At 41.0% G+C, this 25,760-nt stretch overlaps 1 protein-coding gene across 4 annotated transcripts in view; it reads left to right on the top strand.

The window, feature by feature from the left end:
- GRB10 (growth factor receptor bound protein 10) overlaps positions 1–25,760 on the top strand; it is a 140,512-nt gene that overhangs the window by 32,869 nt on the left and 81,883 nt on the right. For all 4 annotated transcript variants that reach the window (XM_079300380.1, XM_079300378.1, XM_079300379.1 and 1 more), the window contains one exon: positions 2,917–3,014. In XM_079300380.1, the coding sequence (XP_079156506.1) occupies positions 2,964–3,014 (51 nt within the window). In that variant the 5' untranslated portion in view covers positions 2,917–2,963. The remainder of the gene's footprint in view (positions 1–2,916; positions 3,015–25,760) is intronic.

Here is a 25,760-nt window from a genome sequence, read left to right as displayed (position 1 = left end):
AAATTAGTCTTCTGACCTTTGAAATGTGGTTTATCACGACTGTCCTTCTGTCAGGGCCTCTGTCCAAGGCAGAGCTCTGGAGCCAATGAAAGCACATGGAATCACTTGGTTCTGAATGTACTCAGGCTGTCTCCCTCAATGCTGCATGGGTTGTTCTCACCACTGAATGTCCTGAGTTTTGTAACAGCGATCAACTACATAGCTTGTTTCCTATTTACAATCCTTTGGAAATTCCCTCCCCCATCTAAGGCATTTTAGGAAAAGGGCAGTAACTTGGCACTTGAATACCTCTTTGTGATTTGTGCTGTGTAACTTGTGTGGAAAGAACATGTGTGTCTGTGTGCAGCTAATCTGACTGGAAGTGACATGCTAGATACCATGTTTAAGACAACAGCACAGGAAAAATTGATCTATTTTTCTTTTTAAGTTATAATATTTATCTACTGAACATGTGAATTGGTGTGGAGTTCTGTCCCTATGAAATTTATTAGTTGTTGATGTGGTACAAAGGACCTTAGGTCTTAAAGGTGAGCAAAGGCTTTTTGTATTCCTGGGGTAGGACTAGGTTGATAAACTGTTTTTAGACAGACAAAAGAGATGAGATCTTAAATCAGTGTTAATGTGTGACTGACCAGGAATGATACCATCTAGAGATTATTGCTTTCCTCTGTTTCTGCAGTGTTAACAAATGAATACTCAAGAATGTAGCAGCAAAGCAAATGGTTCTTGATAAATTATGCAGTCTTGACTCCAACTATTGTTTGAGGTAATTTATGATCTTCCACTGGTGTAATGGGGCTGTGGCATGAACTGCAGCATGCCCTGGAGTAGACAAATTGGTCTGCTATTGTTGAGGAACATATTTAATCTATCTTGCTATAAGTGAATTGGAGCCTTTTGCTGAAATGTCAAAAGACCAGTATTTTAATATTCGGTCCTAAATAACTTAGCATGAAATTTGCAGCAGTTGTACCTTTTCCTGATGTCTGAATACTGAAGTGATAATAAACATAAAACTGTTGCAGTGTAAAGCTCAATTCTTTTCCCTTAGCCCTTTATGCAAACTTTCTTCAGTCTTGGTGGGTTTAGAGGCTAATAATACAGTTCTCTTTATTCTTGGTGCGTTTTACCAATTTCATAACAGCTATTTCAGTGGCTTGCTTAATTTCTCTGTAGATGTGCTTATGAGAAAGAAAAGAAAATGGTATTTGCCCAAGTGAAGATTTTTAAGGGCTTTTCTTAAATGTTGTTTAATTCTCCTAAGAACAAACTGGGTGAATGAAGTGAAATCTTCAGATCACTCTTTAAAACTGACTGCAAACTTTTAGGACTGGAGAAGCAGTTAGAAGGCTGTAGACCACTGTTTATATGTTTGAAGACCAGCAATAGTGCAAGCTGAGTAATGTGCCTATAGAGTTGGATGCTTGATGTAGCCTACCCCTCCCTTGGAATCCTGTAAGATTTTGGGTTTAATTTTTTTTTTCCATAGTATTTACTTACCTTGAATAAACAACTGGATTTGTGCATATTTGGTTGAATGGGTTTTTAGACTTGCTGTTGCCAAAACCAGTTTCCTCCCGGGGTAATTGGCTGTATGAATTGATCACTGCACAAGTCTAGTAACTACTTCCTGGGAAGAAGTTTGCATGCCTTGCTGATAGAAGAGGAGGCCACCATACCTCAGCCAAATTCATCCTGGAACTAGGCAAAATAATTCCTTGATGAGTGCAGGGTTTGTGGACCATAGGCAGGAAGTCGTCCGGGAACAGTTTGTCCAAGATGTTTTTTACCCTTGTCCCTCACTTAACTGTCCCATAAATTTTGCTGGCAGCTTTGGTTTAGTGACAGATTGTGCTTACCAGAGAGCAGTGGATAGCCCATTTAAAACTTGGGCTCTTATTTTGAACTCAAAATTGATAATTAACAGCACATCAGACAGGAGCTTGCTTGTGGTAGAAGTAAAAGTTCTGGCTGTGCTTTGCAGCTTGCTTTCTGTTCCCCAGTCATGGCTTTTTCATCTGCTTGGGGGTGGCATTGCTTGTCTTACACTGGGGATGTCTTACATTGCTTGTCTTACACAGGGATATGTCCACTACTGGTAGGAGAAAATGCTGGAGCAGCAAATAGTGCTTTATTTATTTATTTAGGTTTATTTTTGTCTCCTTTGTTATGAAGCAGTTATAATGACTTTCTTGACATCATCTTGCCTTCTTATTTTTAGTTCTTTAGCCATATGTACCTCTAAATATTTGCAGTTTTCTTTTCAGGGTCTTTTTGATCACAAAGTGATGCTTTAAAGAAAACACAACATACCTTGCAAAGCTGCTGCGAATAATCACTCAGAAGGGCAAGTGCAAGACTTGAATGAGTTTGTATGTGACACTGTCTGATATATTGTGTGAGGATAAAACCATGGGGGAAAAGGCAGGCAGGAAAGGGTAAAGGTTAGAAGTTGTGTAGCCAGGCATTGGAGGCTGATGCTGCATGATGATGTTGGTGATCTTGGGTTTTTCCCAATTTAAATGATTCTGTGCTAAGTGACTGTCATCTTAATTAACTCAGAGATTTCAGTGTTTTCTTTCCACAATTGAAAACATAGCCTCAGGTGGTGAGAGCCAGTTTTCAAATGGCTAGAGTTTAGCTGTGAAGAGAGGCCTTCATTTTTGCCTAAAGAGTGGAGATAAAGCAGGAGCTGCACAGCCTGAGAATAGTTATGTTGGGTTTTTAAATGAAATACCAAATTGAACATGTTTGCTAGGCTACAGGCAGCAAATGTGCACATTTTCTACTTCAAGTTGATGCAAATCCTCATCACCTCATCTTGCTCTTCTCGGTCTTCCTCCTCCAACTGTTTTCAATAATAAGTTGATGAAATGTCTTCAGTATGGTTTCTGACAGTTTGTTTGCACTCTGCAGGTCCTGGGAAGCAGTAGATGTAATTTGAAGAAAATTTGAAGGAACAAATGGCTTTAGCTGGCTGCCCAGACTCCTTTTTACATCTTCCTTATCGGATAGTAAGTTGTGAAATTGCATGTTCATGTCAGCTTGTAGCATCATATTGCTGTGTGCTGGTGATTGATTGTGCATTCAAACTTTTCATCAAACTGCTAATAGCTGTCTGGCAATTCCCTGGGTTCTGCTAACGTTTTGGAAACAGAGCCTCTGTTACCATCCTGTATTCAAGTTCTGCTGAAAAAAAAATGGGTTGTTAATGTGTATGAATTTGATATTTGTCTTTAAAATAGCCATTTCCTATTTGGGAGAAGGCACTTGTTTCCAAAGAAAAGGTGGCAAGCTACAGTACCAGTGAAATGCCTTGCACCAAAATGTTTGCAGAAGGCTATATTTGTAGGAACAAAGGCAGAGATTTTTACACTTGGTTAGATCCTATGCTTTTTGAGTCATTGTGCTGTATCTAAGCAGCCAATATGGCATATTACAAAGAGTATATTTTAAAAAACGCTCAGCTAAATTCAAAGGTACTCAACAAAAATGCATGTAGAACTTATCTTTTTTCCCTGGGCAGTTTTAGTTGGCATAATGCTTGCTTTGTATTTTTTATGAAACTGTAAATTGCTGGTTTGGATATGATCTTTTCTTTGCACTTTTTATCTTCTGTTTTCATAATATGATTACCACCCTGAGGATTCAGTTATGGTTTTGGACCCTGCAGATACACAAATAATTAAACAGTGTCATGTGACATTAAAACCTTTTCCTTCTGTCCCAAGAGAAACATTGCTGGTAGTGATTACTACAGTCATGCTACTCATTTGGAAGAAAAGCAAAAAAACAGATAAAAACAACAACAGTTTTTCCAAAAAATCTCTCTAGGATGAGGATTCATACATGTTGTGTAATATGTCAACTTAATTTTTTTTTTTCCCCAACAGGAAACCTCTAATTAGTTAAAAGTCTAATGTTAGTATATGCTGAGTTGTCAGCTGAATGTACCTGAATGCTTTTCCCAATAGCAGGAAAAAACATAACAGTTCTTTTATAGCTTCTTTTGCAGCTATAAAAATAGACTGGACTTTGAGAAATTGGATGTCCTGAAAATCTGTTACTATACTTGGATCTATGAGTTTAAAAGAATATGTGAATAGATGTGCCTGGACTCCATAATTTTGATGCACTGTGAAATTATGCTTCCAATTCATTTAGAGCACCATCTGAGTCATGATGTGAAGCTGAGGGAAAGGAGAGCTATGTAAGAGAAACTTGACATTCTAGGCAGGCATTTTTTGAGCTGCAAATTCTTGACTGAGTGTCAATCTCTCCTGTGAAAACAGTGTCTTTAGTGCTTCATAGGAATAAAAACGTGAGTTTTCATTGTTACTTCCCTTTCTCTGACAAACCCTGTAGATAATCTGCTGTAGTCTGGGGCAGTCAGCAGACTGGAAGTGTCACAGCAACATGGGGTGACTTAAGATGGTGGGAAAGTGACTCAGTTATTTTTGGTCAAAACTTACTGTGTATTAACTACCCTAAGTGCTTATAACCAGTTTGAAGACTAGCTGTGGAGGCCCATTCACAACTACTGTGCCTTCTGTCAGAACTGAAGTTTGCATTAAAAAATCCCTGAACATCTGTTTTTCCACCCCTACTAAATCTGACTTAGGAGCTTTCATCAACTTGTCTTTCAAATTTGGCTGCAGTGAAAGCATTTTGTTGGTAAAGGGCTGAAAGAAGGTTAAACTAAATATGCTCTAGATTAGAGTGTAAAGAAGTATTCTATTTTTTCAGCACATTTTCTTGCTTAAAGTGAATGAAAAGCTATGGAGGACACGACTCCAGAGATCCCAAGGTTGGCACCTTAATGCTATAAATTCAGTATTAGAAAAAAAATTGACATGTTGGAGGTTGGAATTATATTCAAGACAAGAAAAATGAGAACCTGGGTGAGTGAGTATGCCTGACAGAATATCCTTTAGAATGTCTTGCTGCCAATCCACCTTCTCTCATTTTTAAAAATGTTTTTGGAGATATGGGCAAGGTACAGGTCTGACTTTCTTACTGGGCTCTTTGTTTGCAAGGTTTGCTGCTTTCAGAACCTTTCAGATCTTGTTTAAGAGCTTTTTTTTCTTCTTTTTCTTTTAACCTTCTCAGGAATTAGCACATAAACAGTCACACTGAGTGCATTCTCCTAGAAACAATTTTTAGCTCTGTTTAAAAAAAAAAATAAAAAATCAATACTATCTTTCAGTGGCTTTCAGGAGTCTTTTCCAAATTCTTGAACTCTTCAATAAAAATCCTGCAGTGAGAATTGGCAGTATTTGTCTTCTGTTCCTGGAAATTCAGAACATAGTCCCAGAATTTCTCAGAAAAAATGGGATGATTTACTGTGTTTCCGTTCTTTTGCAATCTGTAGTCACAACAGCATTTATGTGCAGTGACTTGAACTCTTGGGGAATATTTGGTTCTTTAACCCTTTGCTTTAATTGTACAAGTCTCAGTGACATAACAAAAAAAGACAGGGTTTTTTTTCCTCAGTTTATGAAGATAAAATTTTGGGCACACATGAATGTTGTGTTCATCTTCCACCTTCTGCCTTCTGTTTGTTTTCTCATGACCAAGATGCAGGTATGAGTTCAGTAATAATTAATATAGTTTGGTTTTAGTGAGCTGAATTCTTATTTGAGAAAGAACTTGTAACTTGTTATAAAATGGGCTACAAGCACTTGGCCACAAAGTAGGGAGAAAATAGAAATTGCTTTCTCTTATGTGTACAGAGCTGTGGATTTCAGGGTTGCTAATAATCCTCTTGATCAGATAAGAGTACAGAATATTGCACATCATGCTTGAGAAGCTTTGTGCACTTCAAGAGTAGGAATTAAATACATAAGAGAATTAATCAGAGACTAGCTACTGTAATGAAAGCCTCTTTCAGTGATGTCAGATTTGTGGATGTGAAGGTGATTTGCTGCCAATAGGAGAGCTGCAATGGCAACATTGCTCTGTCTTCATCTGGAGCACAGTTAGGCAGAGGTTCTCCAGGTTTTGTATGGCAGCTTTGATCCTTGTTTTCAATACAATGATACAGTATGACACCTTTGGAGGTCATCTGGTCAAAGTCCATGGCATATTGTTTTCTAGAGTGCTTCGTCTTAGTGAGTATGGTTTTTTGGGAAACTTGCTTTTTATATTTTCTAGGGTGGCTTGCTTAGATTGGGCAGTCAGAGAAGTGAGGGTTTCTCTTGTAGTGAAGGAGGAGAAAAAAACCCTTTTGATTTGAATAAATCTTTAACTTAATTAGAGAATTACCTTGATGGATGCAATAATCCTCACCTTTAAATTGGAGGCACAAAAGGCAAAGATAACAGGTTAAGATGAGAACAATTTACTGGGAGCAGCCATGAGATCAGAAAAAGAACAGTAACAGCAACCATATTGACAACAAGAGTGTTTCTTAGGGAGTGATTTCACATACAAAATGCTCAGGGAACCTCACCAGTGCCAGGCTTGCTGATCAGGCAGGAACCCTTACTCCTCAGAATCCCCCTTTTTCCACCCTGGGCAGTGAGGTGAGGTGGTACAGAATAACCTCCCTGTCCTAGCAATGCTGCCTCCCAGCTACTGCAAACGTCTGTCTTGGTCAGAACCAGGACATAATTAAACAGATTTTTAATTTTTTTTTTTTCCCTCAACCTGTCCTTCCCCCCCTCCCCACTGTCAAAGCCTTCTCTCGCAAACCCAAGATATGATTTTCAATATTCAAAACAAACAGTGGATTAATTTGCTTTTCTTTTGCTTAAATATAAATAATTCTGTTTGCATAAAATCAGTCCTGGAATTTGGGTTTTTCAGGCCAAGAGGACAATATGGAAGGACCAGAGTGCGCAAGCAGCCTTTCAAAGTCCTTGGGCATAGCCAAGTGAAAAAACACCAGATGCATTATTACATTGCATCATTCTTCTACATATTGCATAAAGAAAAGCTGAAAAGTTGCTACTGCCAATGCAGAAAGTCATCAGATTTGTGAAATATGGTGTCAGTCAACAGATCTTTTATTGACGGTACTCTTGTTTTAACAGTTTACACGCACGTGGTGTAGAGGGTTGACGGACTGGAGCAGACAAAGTACAAAGCAGCACGAACATTAGTGAATGTTTTTACAAGACATGTTGCCTCCAATATGAAGTTATGAAATCTGTCTCCTTGAATGCAGACTGCAAATGTTTTTTACAGATAGAGTTGATGCTGCTTGTTGGTTTTCGCTGAGGACCAACTGAAGCTAGATTTCTAACCTTTATTTTTCTTGGAAAGAAATCTTCAAAAAATTGTCCCCAAACCAGTTATTTTCATTAACATTGAAATAGAAGTGGGGTGCTTATCTCCTAAAGAGGAGTGGAAGTATGCTTGTCACCATTATGGTGTGCCATCAGAATACTTTGTATGAAGCAGAATAATGTCAAAGAAATTTATATCTTGCGCTAAGCTTATGTACAATTGATTATGGTTTCCCTTCTTACAAGAAATAGTCATCCATTTTTTTTTCTTGGTGTTTGATGTATCAGTTTATCTTTCTTTGTTTCCTGTCACAAGTATGTACCTTACTGTTTGCACTTCTGCTTTTGTATTCTAATTTAGAGAAGTTGATGGGCAAAACATGAGGTCTTTTTTTGAAGGCAAATGCAAGCAAGAAATTTCAAGTGGCTCAGCCCACATTTTTCAATTATATGAACCTTTTCAACCCATCAAGAGAAAGGACTCAAAACACTCTGGAGTGGTCAATCATAACATTTGCTACTTGCATTACTAGTACCATTGGTCAGGGAACAGCATAGATGTTGCAAATCAAGTAAGGAAATAAAGCAAAGAAGTTTAATTTTGCATCTTCCTGTTAATGATTTCATGCTTAAACACTAGACTGACCCTATCATTAAATGCAAGCCATCTCTTGATTTAGCTCTGATTTTCATTCATATTTAAGCCTATGTTTTGCTACTTTTATCCTTGAGAAAAAGTTGAGAGGGGATCTTAGCAATGTATATAAATACCTGAAGCGTTGTAAAGAGAATGGAGCCAGGCTCTTTTCCCTGGTGACCGGAGCCACTGGACAAGAGCTGAAACACAGGAGCTTCCCTCCAGATAGTGGGCACTGCTCTTTCACTGTGAGGGTGACTGAGCACTGGCAGAGGTTGCCCAGAGAGGTGGTGAAATCTTTGTCCTTGGAGATTGTCCAAAGCCATCCAGACATGATCTCAGGCAGCTGGCTGTAGGTGGCCCTGCCTGAGCAGGTGATTGGTCCAGGTGACATCCAGAGATCTCTTCCAACCCCAATCATTCAGTGATGGTGTGGGAATCAAAAGCAGTGTGTGTCTTTAGGTTCAGACTTGTATGCAACTTTTAAGATGATACATCCAGACTGAAAACATACCCACATTGATAAGAACAGACCATTTTCTGTTGTTCTCTCACAAACTTTCTCAGAATGTTTTGAAGCAATGGTAACAATCAGTTTAGCAGACTATAGCACCGGAAAAAATCCTGCTTATTTTTTTCATGAGTTGGATCTTTTCCAAATGAGTAAATATTTAACAAGCTGTTTACCAACTGGTTATCTTGGAGAAGTACCAGTATGAGTTTTTTTCATGTTAATAACAGCTCTAATTTAACAGATGAGGGTTGATGTACCAGTCCTAAGGCAGCTTCACACTTCAAATGCCTGAATAAATTTAAGAAGATAGAAACCTGAAATGCAAAGGAATAGAAGCTTTTTTTTTTTTTTTTTAAACTGTCTTGGTTATAGCCAACTGGAATTATATTAGTGATAGTTTAGGGGATGTGCTTTTAATGAACCTTCCTTCTACAGATGTTCTGTGCTCTACTTATGAGTAAATAGTAACCAGTGGAGAAGATTGTTTTGTTTTTTAAGAGGGAAGATAATATTGCTGTGTATTTGGAGCTGTCACTTTTCAAGAAAGCACTGTGGCTCGGATAATTCTTAGTGTTGTTGTCCATGCCAGTTGGCTCAGAGACATCTTTTCTATCCTTGGAAAAGCCCAGTGATATAATGTTGCCTTATATTTAAGTATTTCCAAGAAATATATCTAGATGGAGACCTTGTAAAGTTATGCCCAGTACATTTTCTTGCCTTACATAGTCTAAAGAGAATCTGTTTGATCAAAGGAAGGACAATATTTCATAAGCACTTATTTATATATTTTAAGTTAAAAAAGAAGGGAGGAAAAAATTCCTTCAAACTACCACCCCAGGTCCTGTGATTCTGCATGAAGCTGTTTGTGTGATCAAATCTGAGAAGAGAATTTTCCTGTTTCTAGAAAGAAGCTGTGGTTCATTTTCTAGTCTTTATCGTTCATGTCATGCCTCATGGCAGAGACCTTGTGTCTAGACTTGCAGATTTTCTACTCCAAGCTGAAGCTACTGATAGAAAGAAGAGTGGGGAGCCTGAATTCACCGTGGCCTTGGTGTGGTGAAGGTGCCATTTACTCTGCAAAGCTAGGAATAAATATATCAGGTCCACCTAGTACCAGCTAAAACTGAAAACAGTCTTTACCTGCTCTTTTTACATCCCCTAAGAACTTTTCTTTCATTCCTAATATAATGTAATCTGAAGTGGTCTTTTTAAAAAGTTATTCCTAGGTTCCCACAAAACCCTGCCACTTTGAGGTGTATCTTTCATTCCTAGTGTTGCAGATATGTTCCCTTTGTGGAGAGGTGGGATGGAAAGTGCTGCACAGAGCAAGGATTGTGTTCTTGTATGGCTGACTTTGCTTTTTCAGGATGGAATTTTACCAAATTGATCAGTTTTCAGGAATCCTTCACGAACCAAGGGCCAGATTATTGGTATTAATGGCCTTTTATGCTAGATAGTATTGATATTTTAATCTGAGGCATTAAGATACAGTGTTCTTATTTCTGGTTTTGAAAGGGCAGCGAGCAGTCAAAGGTAGAACACAAATGCTCAGCAAAGCTCTCAGGCTTTACTGCTATTTTGAGATAGCTTTGGCCTGAGTACTGGTACGGCCAGGGTGCATATTTGAAATTCTAGCCTCTACAATGAAAAGACAAGCCCTCGGAAACAACCAGTGGTTTTGGAGCATGCTGGTCCTTTCCAAGCTGAATGTTAAACAATGACTTAAGACTCTGCTACACACTGGCTGTAGCTCTTGATGTCTTACACATTGGCTCCATTTTTTGACATAATTTTGGCAAGTGGGGGAGCCTGGCAGTCCTTCATGCTAGAGGCCTTAGCTCTAATAAAGCGCTTTAGTTATTAGCACAAGTAAATAGTTGTCCATTTGTGCTTCATTAATGCATATTAGTCATACAGTAAATACTGTCATGCTGGCAAGTTCCCCAGAATAGTGAATACTTCTGTACAGTTCAGGAGGGGGTTTCTGACAAAGTGGTGTTGGCACCTTTCTTGAAGAAGTTCTTGAAGCTATTAGTGTAGGAGAGTGGCAGGCCATTATTTGAGCTCACATGAGATTTGTAGAATTGATACTTCAGTGGAGGAAAAGAGGTATTTTTTGATGAATTTTATGCTTTTGCAGTAGGTTCTTCTCAAGTATTCAGCTGACTTGTCTGCAGCCTTCAGCTATATTGAGGGAGGTTGCTTTGGGCTGTGGGGAGTACAAATGAAGTGCCTGCTCTTCTAACAAAAATAGATGTTCCAAAAATCCCATATGATTGTCCACTGTTGTAAAGTTTTAACTATGTGTTTGAAAAAGCCTAGTTATGTGCAGCTAGATGAAATCAGAAGACAGCACAATGACCCATGATCTGTGTAAGTGTTTTGGTTTCTTGAGAGATAAGACTCATGAAATGTACAAATGGTATAAAATTGCAAACAAGTGTGACTTGTTCTTTGGAACAGCCAGCAGAGATTTACAAACTGCTATTTTTCCTGTCCTTTGAGTTTCTGGTAGTGATTTCCAGAAAGACATGCTCCATATTCTTGCCAACTCGCCAAGGCTGACCATCTTCTGGTTCTTCATATTGTCATTCTCACCTGTTTTGAAGAATGTGTTTTCTGCCTCTGCAGTCACCAGGATCATCCTCTAATTAGTGACTTATTCTTTTGAGGATGAGAGTAGCTTTGCTAGCATAGTACTGGCAAGCATCCTTAGCATCCTCTAATGCATTCTATCTTCTCCTAGTTAGCTTGTCTGATCCTGAACTTTCCTTTGCTGTGAGTAGTGGTTCACTCCTCCAGATGCTGACACTGTGCTCAAAGAACTGGGAGATGCGAGGAGGAGCTAAGAAAAACTGAGGCAAAAAATCATTGGTCTTGTGTCCTTAGCTTCTGGGTCCTGTGCACAACTGAGAACTAACCAAACTATTATCAGCCATCCTTTTGTCCTTACATGCCTGTATAACAATTCCTTGTTTTTTCTTGGCATCCTTTTCTTGCTCGAGATCTTCTGCATGTTCTTGATGCACAATTTCCATGTTCTTTCTGCTTCAACCTTCTTTGTATTTCAACATTTAAGCTGAGGCAGGAGATTCAGCAGTCCATTCAGCTGCCTTTCTGCCATTCCCCTGTGATGTCCTGCATGCCACAATGGACTGTTCTTGAGGTTTGAGGAGGTTGTCCTGCAAGATCAGATTGTTGCCCTGGGTGCCTTGGCTCTTCAGAGAAGTCTGCCATAGGAACCTTGCACACAGATCCTTGGCCAAAAATCTGCTTTCCCACAGTCCAGGACTGTAATTCTGCTGCTCGTCTTGTTCTTTTTGCTTACTTATTACTGTAATCTCTGCATCATCTCCACTGCCATCAACCTCTTCCTCCCCAAATGACTCTTCTTTGTCTGTCAGTTGGCTTTGTCAGCTTGTTGTTAAAGCAGAAAAATGCTTTCCCACTTGGCTTACTGATCACTTGTGAATTTTAACCCACTCCAGAAATATTTGTAGTGTCCAGTGCTGGCTGCAGCTGGAATGGCACAGTTTGCTTGTGAGTGGGTCAGAAATGTGATTTAGCTGATTTTTGTCAAGTTTCTCCCCACTCCATGCACCTGGCTACAAAAATGGACTCATTTAGTTTGAGCAAGACAGGTATTCTGAACATTAATCTTTTTAAAGATGGTGAGTGCATCTTTTGGGAAGAACTACTGAGGGACTTGTCAGTGTGACAGAAGCAAAGGAGCACCTAGAGGTGCTAGCCAGTTGTTCAGGTGTTTCCAGTCCCAGCACTGAGGCTTCCCCTCCAGGCTGTTGGTACTCAGTCTCCTGTTGTGGCTCTCTCCTGGCTTCCCTGATGTTTGCTCTCTCTCACAAGGCATACATCCAAGTGGACTGTCCCTCTCTCATGCTACCTTCTCAAGGACTTCTTGCCTTCTGTATCTCCCCAGGACTGTCTTTGGGATGGTGTAGGGAAGCTTCCCCTTTCTCAGTGGCTTATGAGTACCCACTCTCAGTTCTAGTGTTGCTGCTGTCCTTTGGTCATGACTGCCTCTGGCTCTGAGTCATTTGGTAGGGAGGCACTGGGAGAGCCCTGCCCAGGTGTTCCCCCCTCCTTTCCTCTCCACTGAGGGCCCATTGCAGAGGAGATGCCACCTGCATGCCTGGAGAGCATGGAGGCAGTGCAGGTCAGGGAGCAAGGGCTGACAAAAGCCTCAAATGCCTGGACTGTTTTATTGATTGTAAGGGGGTGGTGCCTAGCCTGGCAAGGCTAACATCTCCCTTTCCTGCCTGTGAGTTTTCTACTTCTTCCATCTCTGGCAGAGACCTGACCTCCCAGGGTTTCCTTGAGTAGTTATGTTCAGGCTGATGGAGAGTAGTGCCTGGGAGATGTTCTAGCTCTCCTGGAAGGAGATCACGGGCTCCTTTGGGAAGACATCTTAGCAATGGTGATGTCAGGAGACAGTTATCTGCATTTGTGGCTACTCCACTTCCATGGGCCATCTTTCCTCATCACCCTCTGTGGACTCTGGGTCTCCTGCCACCTGGTTGAGTGGAGCCCTTTTATCCTGCACAGTCTTTCTGTGTGCTTGTATCCTTTTCCCCCTGTGCATATCCTCCTTCTTCCAGAACTCTTTCTTGGGCTCATTCTTCTTGGCCACACCACCATGACCCCTTGTCAGACCTTGTGGAAATATTTCTGTGGAAGGTAACTTCAGGATCATATGTAACACACATGTTACATACATATATAAATAATCCTTTTATTAAAGCAACTTAACATGTTTACTCATCCACACATGCCCTTTCAAGTTAGGTGATTTTTTTTTTTTCCTTTTCCAATTCAAGACAGACCCAAGGAGTTTTTCAACTCAAATATAATATTTGTGGTAGTCATTGTAACTGTTTTGTAGCTGGAAGAATTTGTTGAGCCTATTTTCTAAAGTAAATGGGAATTAAGACTGCAGAGGGCCTGTTTCTCTACTTCTGACCATATAGAAGTATATAAGGCACTGTGTTGCAAATTTGATAGAAAAAATTTCCTTCCAGAGTATTTGCTGGTGAAATTTCTGCATGAAATACATCTTTCCATGATGTGAGCAAAAGGGCTAACTGAAGTGTCCTGGAGATATTCTGAAAAAGGCATCTCTTGTAATCCTGTTTTCTCTGGAGCTCTCTATGTCCTTGGAATTATGACGAGCTGCTGGCTGTTGAACATGAAGTGTCTGTATGGTTAAGTCACAAACCATAACTGCTATGGTGGATGAGAGCAAGTTGGAGAAATAGTTTTCTGACAGCATATCTTTTGAATATGGCTTGCCCTGAAGATTAAAATAAACCCTAACCCACAAGACCAGAAACTTCTCATCCACTGACTGTGCCAGTAGCATCTTCTGAAACAGGGAATTTTTTTTTTTTTCATCTCTGATATGACTTTAATCTCAGCAGGAATCTTTTCCACTACCTTTTATTTCACAGACCTGCATTTTTGGGTTAGAAAGAATAGCTCAAAACTAGAGGAAGCAGTACAGTAAATACTGTAAAAGGTACCACCCTGAATTAATCACCATTCAGCTGAAGTGTGGTGGCTGCCAGCCCCTTGAACTGCAAGGTAAACAAGTTACTTCCCCTCCCTAGTCTCCAGCACAGGTTTCACAGAAGAGAAAGAAGTGCCACTTCAATACTGGTTGAGCAGCAGCTCATCTGACTGCATCCCATGTTTTCTTGGAGCAAACAGTGGAAATCCATTTGCAGAGATGTCTTGTGGTTGATAGCAGTAGTGTTTCAGTGTTGCTAAAGCCAGCATGATCAAACATTGCACATACGGACATTATTGCACCTGTGGATTTCTTGAACTTTTCTTCTGGCTGACCATCTTTGCAATCTCTGTTCAAATCTCCTTGTTTGGAGGCCCTTTACCTGAGCAGGTCTTGTTTTGAGGTGGTTTGCTTGTTTGGTTTCATGTGCTGCCTTGGCAGTGTTTGGCACACCAGACATTCCTCCAGTAGCATACTGATGGTTATGAAACCCTTTTGATCTGTTGAGGCTTTAATGTAGCCTCAGAGGCTTTGTGTGGAATTAAAGCAGCTGCTGCTGAACATGTAGAAGTGCCTCAGTTTATGTTCTGATGTGCTGTGGATAACTTCCTTGGATGTGTCCAGTAGGTGTTAAAAGAAGTGGGGAGGAGCTGTATAAAATAAGTGGTCACTTATCACACTTAAACTGTGAACAACTTTAAAACAGAACAAAACAAAAAGAAAACCTTCCAACCATGAAGAAGTGATTGCTTTTAGTGTGCCAGCTTCTGCAAAAACTGAAGATTTATACTTTGTATTGTGTTTTCTGGGACAGCGTGCAATTTTACATGTAATTTGTTACTATTTAAATGCAAATTGCTGATCTTTTGTAAATTTTCTTCTTCAGAGAATGTTAAGTCAATAAAGATTTTCTGATAAAGCCATCTTCTTAATGCAGGATAACTGGTAGAGCTACTTGCAATTAACTCGCGTTCCTCAAGGAAAGGAAAGCATGGCAGCCACTACCTTGAGATGGATAGATACAAGCATATATTTTTATAGATACTGGAGCAACTGTTACAATTAAGCACATTCCATATAGTATCTAGATTTCTGAAAGTTAGAGATAAGTAAACTAGGCAGAGCACTGAGAGAAGTTCTCAGGCTAAAAAGTACCTTTGAGGTGCTTGGATTTTGCTATGGTCAAACCTAGATACTAGTTTTTCTAAGGGCAATGAAAGTGGAGAAAGTCAGAATCATTTATATTGGAAAAGACCTCTCAGATCATCGAGTCCAACTTTTGACAGATAACCATCCTGTCAACTAGACAATGGCATTGATGTCCACTCATGAACACCTCCAGGGATGATGACTCCATCAGCTTCTTGGGCAGTTTGTCCCAGTGTTTAACAGCCCTTTTCATGAAGAAGTTCCTCTTGATGTCCAATCTGAACCTCCTCTGGAGCAGCTTGAGGCTGTGTCCTCCCATCCTGTTGCTGGTTTCCTGGGAGAAGAGACTGACCCCCCTACCTGGCTACAGCATCCTTTCATGGAGAGTGATAAGGTCACCCCTGAGCCTCCTTTTCTCCTGGCTGAACAACCCCAGCTCCCTCAGCTGCTCCTCATAGGACTCATTCTCCAGACCCTTCACCAGTGCCATTGCTCTTCTCTGGACTTGCTCCAGCACCTCAATGTCCTCTTGTGGTGAGGAGCCTGGAACTGGACACAGGGACTCAAAAGTGTGGCTGAGTACAGGGTCATGATCACTGCCCTGGCCCTGCTGGCCTATTTTTGATACAAGCCAGGATCTCATCAGCCTTATTGGCCACCTGGGCATGTGTTGGCTCGTGTTCAGCTGCTGTTGACCAGCACCCCCAGGTTCTTTTTCACTGGGCAACTTTCCAGTCACTCTTCCCCAGCCTGGAGTGTTATATGGGGTTTGTTTGTGACCCAAGTCCAGGAGCTGGCACTTGGACCTGTTGAACCTTTATATAATTGTCCCTTTGATCCAGATCTCTTGCAGAGCCTTCCTGCCCTCCAGATCAGCTCTCACACCCAACTTAGTGTTGCCCATGAACTTAGTGAGGGTACACTTGACACCCTCATCCAGATCATTGGTAAAGATACTGAAGAGGACTGGACCCTATATTGAGCCCTGTAAGTTTCTTTCATTTTGAGAAATTGGAATAAGACAGTGATTCACTGAAATAGTCAGGATGGCTGCAGTGGTTGCTCTTAATTTTTATTTCCTTTCCAACTGTTATGAGTTGACTATTTCTATGTAGGTATTTCTTTAATGCTGGCTACCACATCATTTGTATTAGAAATTTTGCATGCTAACAAACCATTGTGTGCTAACACTTGGGGGGTAGCAATTTAATGAAGTCTGATAGAGCATCACTGTGAGGATTTTTTCTTTTCAGGAAAACATCACTGTGAAAGGTGCAGTTTATGTGTGTGGCTTTCTTACAGCTGCATAGGTTAAATGAGATTCATACATGATTAAGGAAAGAAATGCAGAGGTTCTGTTGGTAATGATACAGGGTTTGGGGTTTTCGTTCTCTATTCTGAAGACTTGCAAAGTAACCCCTTACTGCTAAATATGCAGTACAAAACAAGTATTTTAAGTGCCTGTATATTCCAAACTGTTTTTTAGACTCCAACATTTTTTTGCATAAACTACATTACTGATTTGCCCTGACTATAACCCTGATATTTGGATAGGGGAGAACACGGCAGTCTGTTCCAATGCAAGATCTGATGCTAGGTTATTAATTGTGAATAGTTATTGTGCCTTAAACTGTTGTCTGTGGGTAGTGTGGAGCAAACAACTGAAGTGTATAAACATTTTACCCATATCTGAGAATATAAAATGTCTTTTTTTTTTGCTGATTTAGAGATGTGTAAAGAGTTAATTCTGTATTGAATTGAGAGCAAGTTACCTGAACTAAAAATGCTCTTGTCTGAAGCAAGCAGTGGGTTCTGGGGCAGAGGGCACCGTGTAACAGGAGAATGGATCTTTATCTGAGCAGAAAGGTGTATAGTCCAGGTAATTAGGATTGTAGGTTTGGTCAGATGGGCCAGGCACTTCTAGACCTAGTTAACTATGTATCTAGTGCCCAGGATCACTGTTGGGAAGGAAGGGAGGGGTGCCAAGCACACCCTAAATTTCAGCAGTTCAGCAAATTGTCTGGAAAGTAGAGTGATGAAATCCATATTGCTAATAGTTGAAGCAAGGAAGGATAGCAAAGTAGTCTTGTATGGATTTGTTCAACATGGCACTTGAAATTGGTCTGATTCAGTTTGAAGACCTGATGAGCAATTTCATTAGCAGGTGAGAGCTACTTTGCTCACTGACATCCAGTAAATTTCAGTGGTCTATGTGGGCACACTGGCTCCTTCCCCAGAGGAGGTTTATAATTTTATCACTTCTGTCGAGGGCTGTGAAGAACCATCTTCACTTGTTGGCCCGTTTGGACACTTAGTTTGAACCTGAACCATCCCAAAAATAAAACAGGAGTAGCACTATTGCTGGTAAGAGAGCAGACCCACATTCAGATGGTGTGAATTCCTTTGTGTTTCATGCTACTTGCATTCCTTTGTTGAGTTTCATCTGTCTTGATGTCTAGGACTTCCTAGCTCAAGCTTACATACACTTAAGTATAATTTAGGTTGTCTGGCTGTGGTTGCCATTTCCCAAAGCACAGAGATTTGAATATGAATTCCTGGAGAGAATGCGCTTGTATGGAAACAGTGGTTCCTTCAACCCAAGTGGCATCTTCCCTTCTGTCCTCCCTCCCCTGGCCTGAAACACACAAATGTGTTGCTGTGGTGCCAGATCCAGAGTCCAGCAGCTCATCCTTTCAAGCACTGAGCCTTCCAAGGTTAATTCAGGCCATCATTAGCCTGTGCTAGGACAGACTGTCCAAGGCGTTTTGCAGAACTTCTCCTGTCCACGTGGTAGAAGGATGCTGTCAAAACCTGACTCCCAAAGCCAGTGTTCTTGGAAGCAGCTGGCCAGCAGTGCTGCTATAACCAAGGCTGTAGTAGATTTGATGACAAGTAGAACAGATGAACTACCCTGTATTTCACAGGTCTAAGCATGGGGAGGCCAGTGTGTTAGAAAGGATCAAATATCCAGTATCTTCTTTCTGTGTTACAGCTTCCCCCAAAAGATTATATGAGATTTATTTTTATTTTTTTTTAATAACAAGCTTAAAGGAAATAATTTTGAAGATGTTTCCTCAAACTGGATGGGTGTGTCAGCTAGTGCATGATGCTGAAATTTTCCATTGCACCAGGGTACAAATATTCATTCCCATTATGTTTCTTTTTGTCCTTCTGATGAAGAAGGAATATAGTCTGACTGAACGTTTCAGAAACTTGGACAACACATGGAAAGTTACACTGGTAAGGATTCTTGAATAGGCTAAAGGTTTTATGAGTAACAACACATTGTTGTGGGTTGCATTGCTCCCTTAGATTGCGTGAGCACCATCCAGTATAGTAGTTAACACGTATGAACTTGTGCTTTTGGCTCAGGTTAAGTACTGTAGTCTGTTAAGTGTCAGTTCTTTGATACAAGATCTCACTGAAAAGCCTCTTTTAAAAAAAGAGGAATATGGCATACTGCTTTAGGTTATACTTTCTCATGGTAACAAAGCTCATTTTTTTTAAATTCAATTCCTATTGATAAGTATGGTTCACTCTCAGAAAAAAGCTAATTTTTCAGGGACTTTAATGTTTGAGTTAGTATTGACCAAAACCAAGGAGCCTAGAACATGCAGCAAAGGATGTAGCTTTGGACATGTATCTTTGTCAGTGGCAGTCCCTTGCCAGTCAGAGTGCCTTGCTTTGGAGGTAAGGCTAATTTATGGTTGAGTACAACTAGAGATACATTATGAGGTTCTGTGGGCTCCAGCAGAAGAAACAAAATTTCCATGAAAGTATGTGACTTTCCTACTGTTCAAGAATTTCTTAATATGAACTTCATTTATTCAGTGGTGGTTTGTTAGAAATGAAAAGAAACCTAGTTTGTTTTTAAAAAAGAATTTAAAGGATACTTTATCAGTAAGTAAACACTTCATTTTTCTAAGTACTTTATAGGTGAAGACACCCCTAAGGAGTGATTGCTTTCACTGAGAACTTTGTGCAATTGTTTTTCTGTATTTCAAGACACTATTTTAGCTGTAAACTATGTAAACTGTCGCTAACAGCCACTGTGGTTTTAGTCTCATTAAAAATAGAACAAAGCTTTTAGCATTTCTAAGCCTGTCAGTTGGATTCCCTTATTGCTAGCTGATTAAAAGACAGCAACCATGATGCACTGAATCTTCTTCTACCATAATAAATGGCAGTCTGGTCCAAAAAGAGCATACTGTGGAGTATGCTATCCATTTTCTCTGTGCAGAGGACAGGGACACAGCTCAATTTTTGCAGAAGTTCCTACTAAGAGAGGACACCATCTAGTGAGACAGTTCTTGCCATATTTTGAGTTCAGGAATGTTGAAAGCCCTGTTAAAGACAGTTTTGCAAAGATCAGCCTGGAGAAGCTGCATCTCTAATGTTAGCTTGTGTGCATGCTGTAAAAGTGCATTGCTGGAGCTGCCAGCTAACACTGTGCTCACTGCTGCCTTAGTGGAGAAAAGCCTTTTAGGAGTAAACAGCTGCTTCCAGATACTGTTGGGGGTTGCTAGCTGTAGTCCAGATCTTGCTAGATTACATTAATTAATTAATTAATTTCCTGGATGCCAAAGAGACGCTGGGAGTTGGGGCAGGGGTGACAGGAAGAAGCTGGATGATGGTGGCTGTTGGTTTACCCTGATAGTAATTGCAATGCAGATAGTGATAAGTCAAATCACTAGACTCCTAAAAATAAATCTGAAGCACCTTCAGAAAAATAAGTTTCTGGCTCAGCCATAGCAGTGGCTTCTGTAACTGTGTTGGGCTATAGCTTTTAGGAAGAAACATTTCAGTGGCCCGGGGCATGCACACTATGGGGTGTCAGTGTTGACAACTGGGCCTGAACCCCCACGTTTTTTTTGACTTGAAGGTTTTTCTGATCAGTGAGTTGCTAAAGCCCAGAGGGGGTCAGGAGATAAGTTTCTCCAAGGTCAGACTGACAAGCCTTTCTGCCTTCCTCTGTATCATGGGATGTAATATAATTCCTGTGATTCATTTAACAAATTCTCTGCCACTGCAGAGACGTGGACCACGGACGCAGGTCTGTCTTGTCTGTCAGCCTCATTTTCCTTCTCCCTTTGCTAATTCCCAGTCTGTTGTAGCTATTATATGTGTTGCATGGTGGGCTGGTGAGTCTGCTGGGGGTTGTAGGAGTGTGTGGATCACAACAAGTCTATGTGCCCTGCCAGGTGATTGTGTGTTTTCAGTGATTTGTGGCACTGAGGATCGGAGCTGCTGTGGTGTGTCGAGAGGAATGTGCTTGCTGCTGCTTTTGCTGCTCCTGTAATCCCGAACTGGCTTGTTTGTTCTTGGTCTCTAGGGTTATTGCTCCCAGTCTTGACAGCCAGTGCTGCAGAATCAGAAGGATTCCTGCAGTTAGTGGCTTTGCTACTTCAGGAGAGAGAGCCCAACTTTTGACAAAGCTAAGTGGCTTTATTTTAAGCCTGTGTTTGTACAAGCTCTCTTAGCAATGGGAATGCTAAAATTCTAGGTTCACAGTTACTCTGTTGACTTACTGAGCCTTTCACTTGGCTCTTACCTAGTCAAATGACTGTAGTTAAGAGGCAGGAAACCAGGTTACAGGTCTTTAATTATGTAATATGTGGGTTGTCTGAGAATGCGCTTTAAAGTTTTTTGCCTAGTGTGCAAAGCCTGTGTTTTCTTTATTTGTATGACATGTTAAACACTCTGGCAGAAAACAGTAAAACATATACACTCTGAGTAAACTTGAAATAGTTTGTAAAGCAGTGGCTTTGGACAAACCCAAGAACCTTGCACTTCCCTCAGGACTCTTAACTGGAACACATTTCCTCAAACTCTGGGGTGTCAGCTTGCTGAAAATACCTTGTACCAAACAGCTGTCTGGCAGGGGAATGTGCTGCTGTGTTTTTAAGAAAGGAGCGTCACATGAACTACTAATTGATCTGGACTGTGGAGTTTGGATTAGAACTTGAACATTGGTCTGGATATGTCAGTTGGATTTTTTCTTGTAATAGCCTGTGTGTTTGCCTTCACAAGGCTAAGAGTAAAATTGAGTGAGCAGAAGCTCTGGATGGCTGTGGATACCAGAAAGCTGCAGGAAAGTTTACTGAGATGAATAGCTGGCTACTCTGCACTTAGCATAGTTGAGTCTGTTATCATTTTTGTACATTTGATGCATGAAATAAGCCAAAGCTGCAAAATCATGTGTAAAGAATAAGCATAGCTTAAAAAGCAGTGCAGGAAGTTACTTTGCAGAAGTGCAAACAGTAGTTTGTTTGGAAAGTGAGGAATCTTATGAAGCATCCTCAGACGAAATGCTGTCTAAGCTGTTCATTGCCTAAGGAAACTCCAGGGGCATGTTAAGAAAGACAGTACTGAGTCAGATGAAGAAACGTTTGTATATCTATGTCCTTTTTCTAAGAGCAACAAGTTGCAGATACAAAGAGAGATAAATTCTCAAAGAATCCCCTTTCTGTTCCTGAAGCCTGGAGCTGTGTCCACTTTTTCATAGCCCTTGGTGTTCACCTCTTCAGCAAATTTTTGTAGTTGCTTTTTCTCCTGGGAACCCCTTACACTTGAGCTCTCTGCAATAGCTGCCTGGGTCTGTGCTAACATAAGGTACTTCATTTTGCTTTACACAATCTGCCCGAACAGAGTAAAGCTGTGGTGGTTCAAATAATGACTTTGCTAATTTTCTCTTTACGCTCAGCTAGTTTTAAGACCTGTACCTTGGTGTGATGAAGGAGCACCGCCAGGTTGGCAGGGAGCTCCTGTTTGGCAGGAGTGCCCTCTCTGCAAACTGAGGCATATCTGCCTTGATAGTCTCCTAAATTGTGGTGAGACCCGTCAGCACGTCTGACTTTACTTTCTGTTGTGCTGGACGGTGTACAAACATCAGAAGTATGTCATGATCTTAATTTGTTGCTGTGGGGCTGCTGGCATGAGTACGCGTGACTCTTGCTCAATTGAACCTTTTGTTCAGGGGCACGGCAGTGTGGGTTTGCAGACAGCTACAGTAAATCCAAAACCAGGGACTGTCGTCTTGGTGGTCTGGACATCCTCAGGCTGGCCATGCTCCCAGGAGCTTCCGAGAAGCTGTCCTGCCACTTGCAGCCTTTCTTTATCTTGTGAACTTCCAGAGACTGCTGAAATTAGAAGAAGTTGAAGCCTTCAGGGGATTTCCAGACTTCTCCAGTGAGCTGCTCTGTTTCCTCTAATGCTAGACCCTTTTCTTCGGAAAGAATGAGGGAAAGGGGAAGTATAAATGATACTTGATTACTTGTACATTCAAATCTGCCTCCTCCCTTGTCTAAGCACTATTTACCTGTAAGATTGGCCTGAATGGCTGACTAGATAACCTTTGTTGAAAAAACTAGGATGAGAGAAGCAGCAGTAGAGTGATAGCAACACACTGGTGTGTCTAATAATGCTGTCTCACACTGATAAATACTCTCCTGAGCTAAGCTGCAGGTGGGAACAGTGGCACTCGGAGCCAAAGAGGTGATTAAAGAGCACATGTGCAGACAGCAGAGCTGCTGTAGTATATGTCTGGCTGATTCTCTGATTAAAAGATGAGATTTAATGTTTTCTTAGATAACTGAAATGCTTATCGTGCTAGCACAAACAGCAGCAAACATTGTATGTCATGGTTTAAGGAGTGCTACTTGAAAGGCTTGAAAAATAAATCTAGATTGTCCTGGTTACTGGTACGTAGAGATAACACTGTCTGTGAGTGGACTTTGGCTCTTGAGGCGATGCGAGCACGTCACATTTTGTGTCGTGCAACATAGGTTTGCAAAAGGACACTGTAATCTGACCTGTAATGATGATGTGTTTGGCTTTATGAAATGCTAATGCTTTAAAGGACCCTGCTTCAGGTCCTTCTAGCACTCTTGCTAGTCGCTCGATTAAATCATCCTTGGTTGCTGAGGCTGACTGACAGAGAAAACAGCACACGCAAAAAGTCAGCGAGGGCTAATGCTCAGCTAGCTTCTAAAAATACTACAATAGCTGGATGGTACAGTAAGTTAAGTAACATGGTTTAATTTCATACTGAGAGTATTTATTGGAAGAGGAAGGAGAGCTGGGGATTAAACCACGGAGCAAACAAATGACTTGTTTGGAGACTGCTTTCAGCTGCAGCAGGGGGATGGTGACAGACCAAAGCAGGTGCCCACCTTGCTGGGGCACAGAGTAATTATATAACTTTTATTTCCTGCCCCCTCCCCTTACTTCTTTTGCCCTTGTTCCAGCATGTGATCTCCAGTGCAGCTGGCCGAGTGCCAGTGTTTGTCTGTGCACAACGGACACAAACAGGTTCTGGAGGGTCATGTGAAACCACCCCTGGCTCTTTAAACCTCACCGCCCTCACCTTTTCCCCTCCGCTGCCTGCATTGCTCCAGCAGGTGTGGCTTTGTTTATGCACGGCTGTCGCTTTGCTTTAGCACCTGGGTCCTGCTGGCCCGCAGTGTCCGCAGGAAACCTTTGCCTCCCTGTTTTCTCCAGCTGCGGGAGAACTCTCTGGATCTTGTGGGGCAGTTATTTGCAGGGGCATCAGCTTTATAAGGGCAGCGCCAGCAGTCATTAGTCACTGTAATCTCTGCTTCTGAAAACTTTGATCTACCTTGCCATGGCTTTGGGTTAGCTTTGTGAGTAAGGCCTGTGGTTCTCAGCATCTTCTGGTACAAGATGTAAGGTGATTCCAGAGAGGGCGTATCCTATTCTTGTAAATTTTTGGTGATTGCTAGTTAAAAAGAAAGAAAAGTCTGGTTTAATTGAAGAGTTGCAGGTCTGGAGCCAGGTGAAACCTTGAAATAAGGTCTCTCAGTTAAGTGTTTGTGTTACTGTTTTGGGAAGCCCAAATGTGAAATCATACCTCTCAGCCCCATTTCACCTTTGTTACTACTTGGTACTTCATGAATCTTGCCTTCCAAAAGGGACCTTCTTATGTTGGGGCAACTGAAAACACATATAGGTATGTGGCAAATAGCTTGTATCTGGTTTTCTTGTTCCAACTTTAATTTCTCTTGGGATGCCCTGGTGCTCTTCCCAGCCAAGAGGCAATATGTCACTGCATCCATGCGTTAGACATTGTGACTTCTTCCTGGGAAGTGGAACTAATGCTGCTAAACTGCATGTGTGAGCTGGTAGCTACCCATAAAAATTGGTCATGTTGAATTTCATGTAGTGAAATACACAGAGAAAAGCTCTTGGCTGGGGAGGGATGTTCTGCTGAGTATCCATGCCTGTGATGCCTCGTAGCCTTTGTACTGACAACAGTCAGGTTCAGCTTTATGTTTTGACTGAAACTTTTTCTAGATAAGCATCTCCTTCCTGCTGTTGCCCTTTGCACCTTGGAAAAATTAAAACTGAACTTTCTGGGGAACAGATTCATAATTTTCTGTGTCCTTTCTGCAGTTGTCTTCTTGTGCTGCAAATCCAAAATTTCCTGCCTCAAATTTAAAATGGAGATGGTGTGGGTCAGGTCAGTGATGGCTGTGTGGTGTCTCAAAGAAAATGAGATAAATCCAGTGAGAATGACCAGAGCTCCAAAAGTACTAATAATGTTAGAATGTGATACTCGGTGGTTGCGAGGGATTTGATGAAAACAGGAGCTCGTGGGTTGCTTGTTCCCAGTAAGTGTTCAGTTAGCTCCAGTGAAAGAGCTAACAAATACTGCTGTGTTTCAAGAAAGTAAGAACAAAGACAGTTGTGCTGACAGAAGATCTGATGTGGTTTGGGGTTTTTTTGATTCCTGAGAAGCAATAACAAAAACTCATGAGATAAGCGAGATGTGGAGCATGAAACAACAGCCAGTGTTGTGAAAATCAGTGCGAAGAATGTAGAGAGCTATAAGGGGAGATAGCCAGTATGGAGGCAGAAGTTTGAGTGATCCCAATTGTATCTGGCATAGATAGATGGATGCCATTTGTATCTTATCATGCAGTGTTTGCTCATAAAAACCTTTCTTAGTCATACCACTGTTGTCAGTTTCTGTCTTATAAATGCCTGTGGGCTTCTGAACTGCTCCCTGGTGGTGATGGCACTTGAGAACAGTGCTTGAGTACTTGAATCAAAGCTCAAGCATTTGCTGAGACAGTCTCTCTGGTGAAGAGATAATTTATTTTATAGACTGTATGACTATATACAGTTCTAGTCCCCAAACACTACCTCCATTACGATTTTGAGCATTAGCTTATCTTTTGTCAATGCTGGACTGAGGGCTCACGGTTGTGTGTAGTTGAATTGCCGCTCACTGTGTGCTTGTTTCTGCTCTGCCTTAATTACACTGTCATTTGCCATGAAGGTGGTTCCTATGTTTTGACATAAAAGCAGGTCATGTCATTTTGTATTTAGCCCACACGTTGGGCCCAGTGGGATCATGTGTATAGTCACGTATATCACTGCAGCAGTTTATGCTTGGTGATATGTCAATGCAGTCAACTTTGCACACTTTTCCATGCCCACCCTTAACTGGTATATGCAAAGGCATGCCAATTTGCAAAACCATGCACCTGCTCTAAATCTTCTTCTCATACTTTAAAATGTGACTTGTCTTGCTTTTCCTATTTCCTTGCTTATATTTCAATTTTCCTGCTTTCTCCCAGTTGTCTTCTTTGGCAAGATCTGTGAGAAACCGTGGCACTTTAGACTTAGCCAAATTCAGTTTGTGTTAAAACTTCATGAAACTTGATCTTGTGAGAATTCCAATAT

The sequence above is a fragment of the Erithacus rubecula genome (genome assembly GCF_903797595.1).
Source record: "Erithacus rubecula genome assembly, chromosome: 3".
NCBI lineage: Eukaryota > Metazoa > Chordata > Aves > Passeriformes > Muscicapidae > Erithacus > Erithacus rubecula.
The sequence above is the reverse complement of the archived record's forward strand: the minus strand, read 5'-3'. Positions and strand labels throughout refer to the sequence as shown.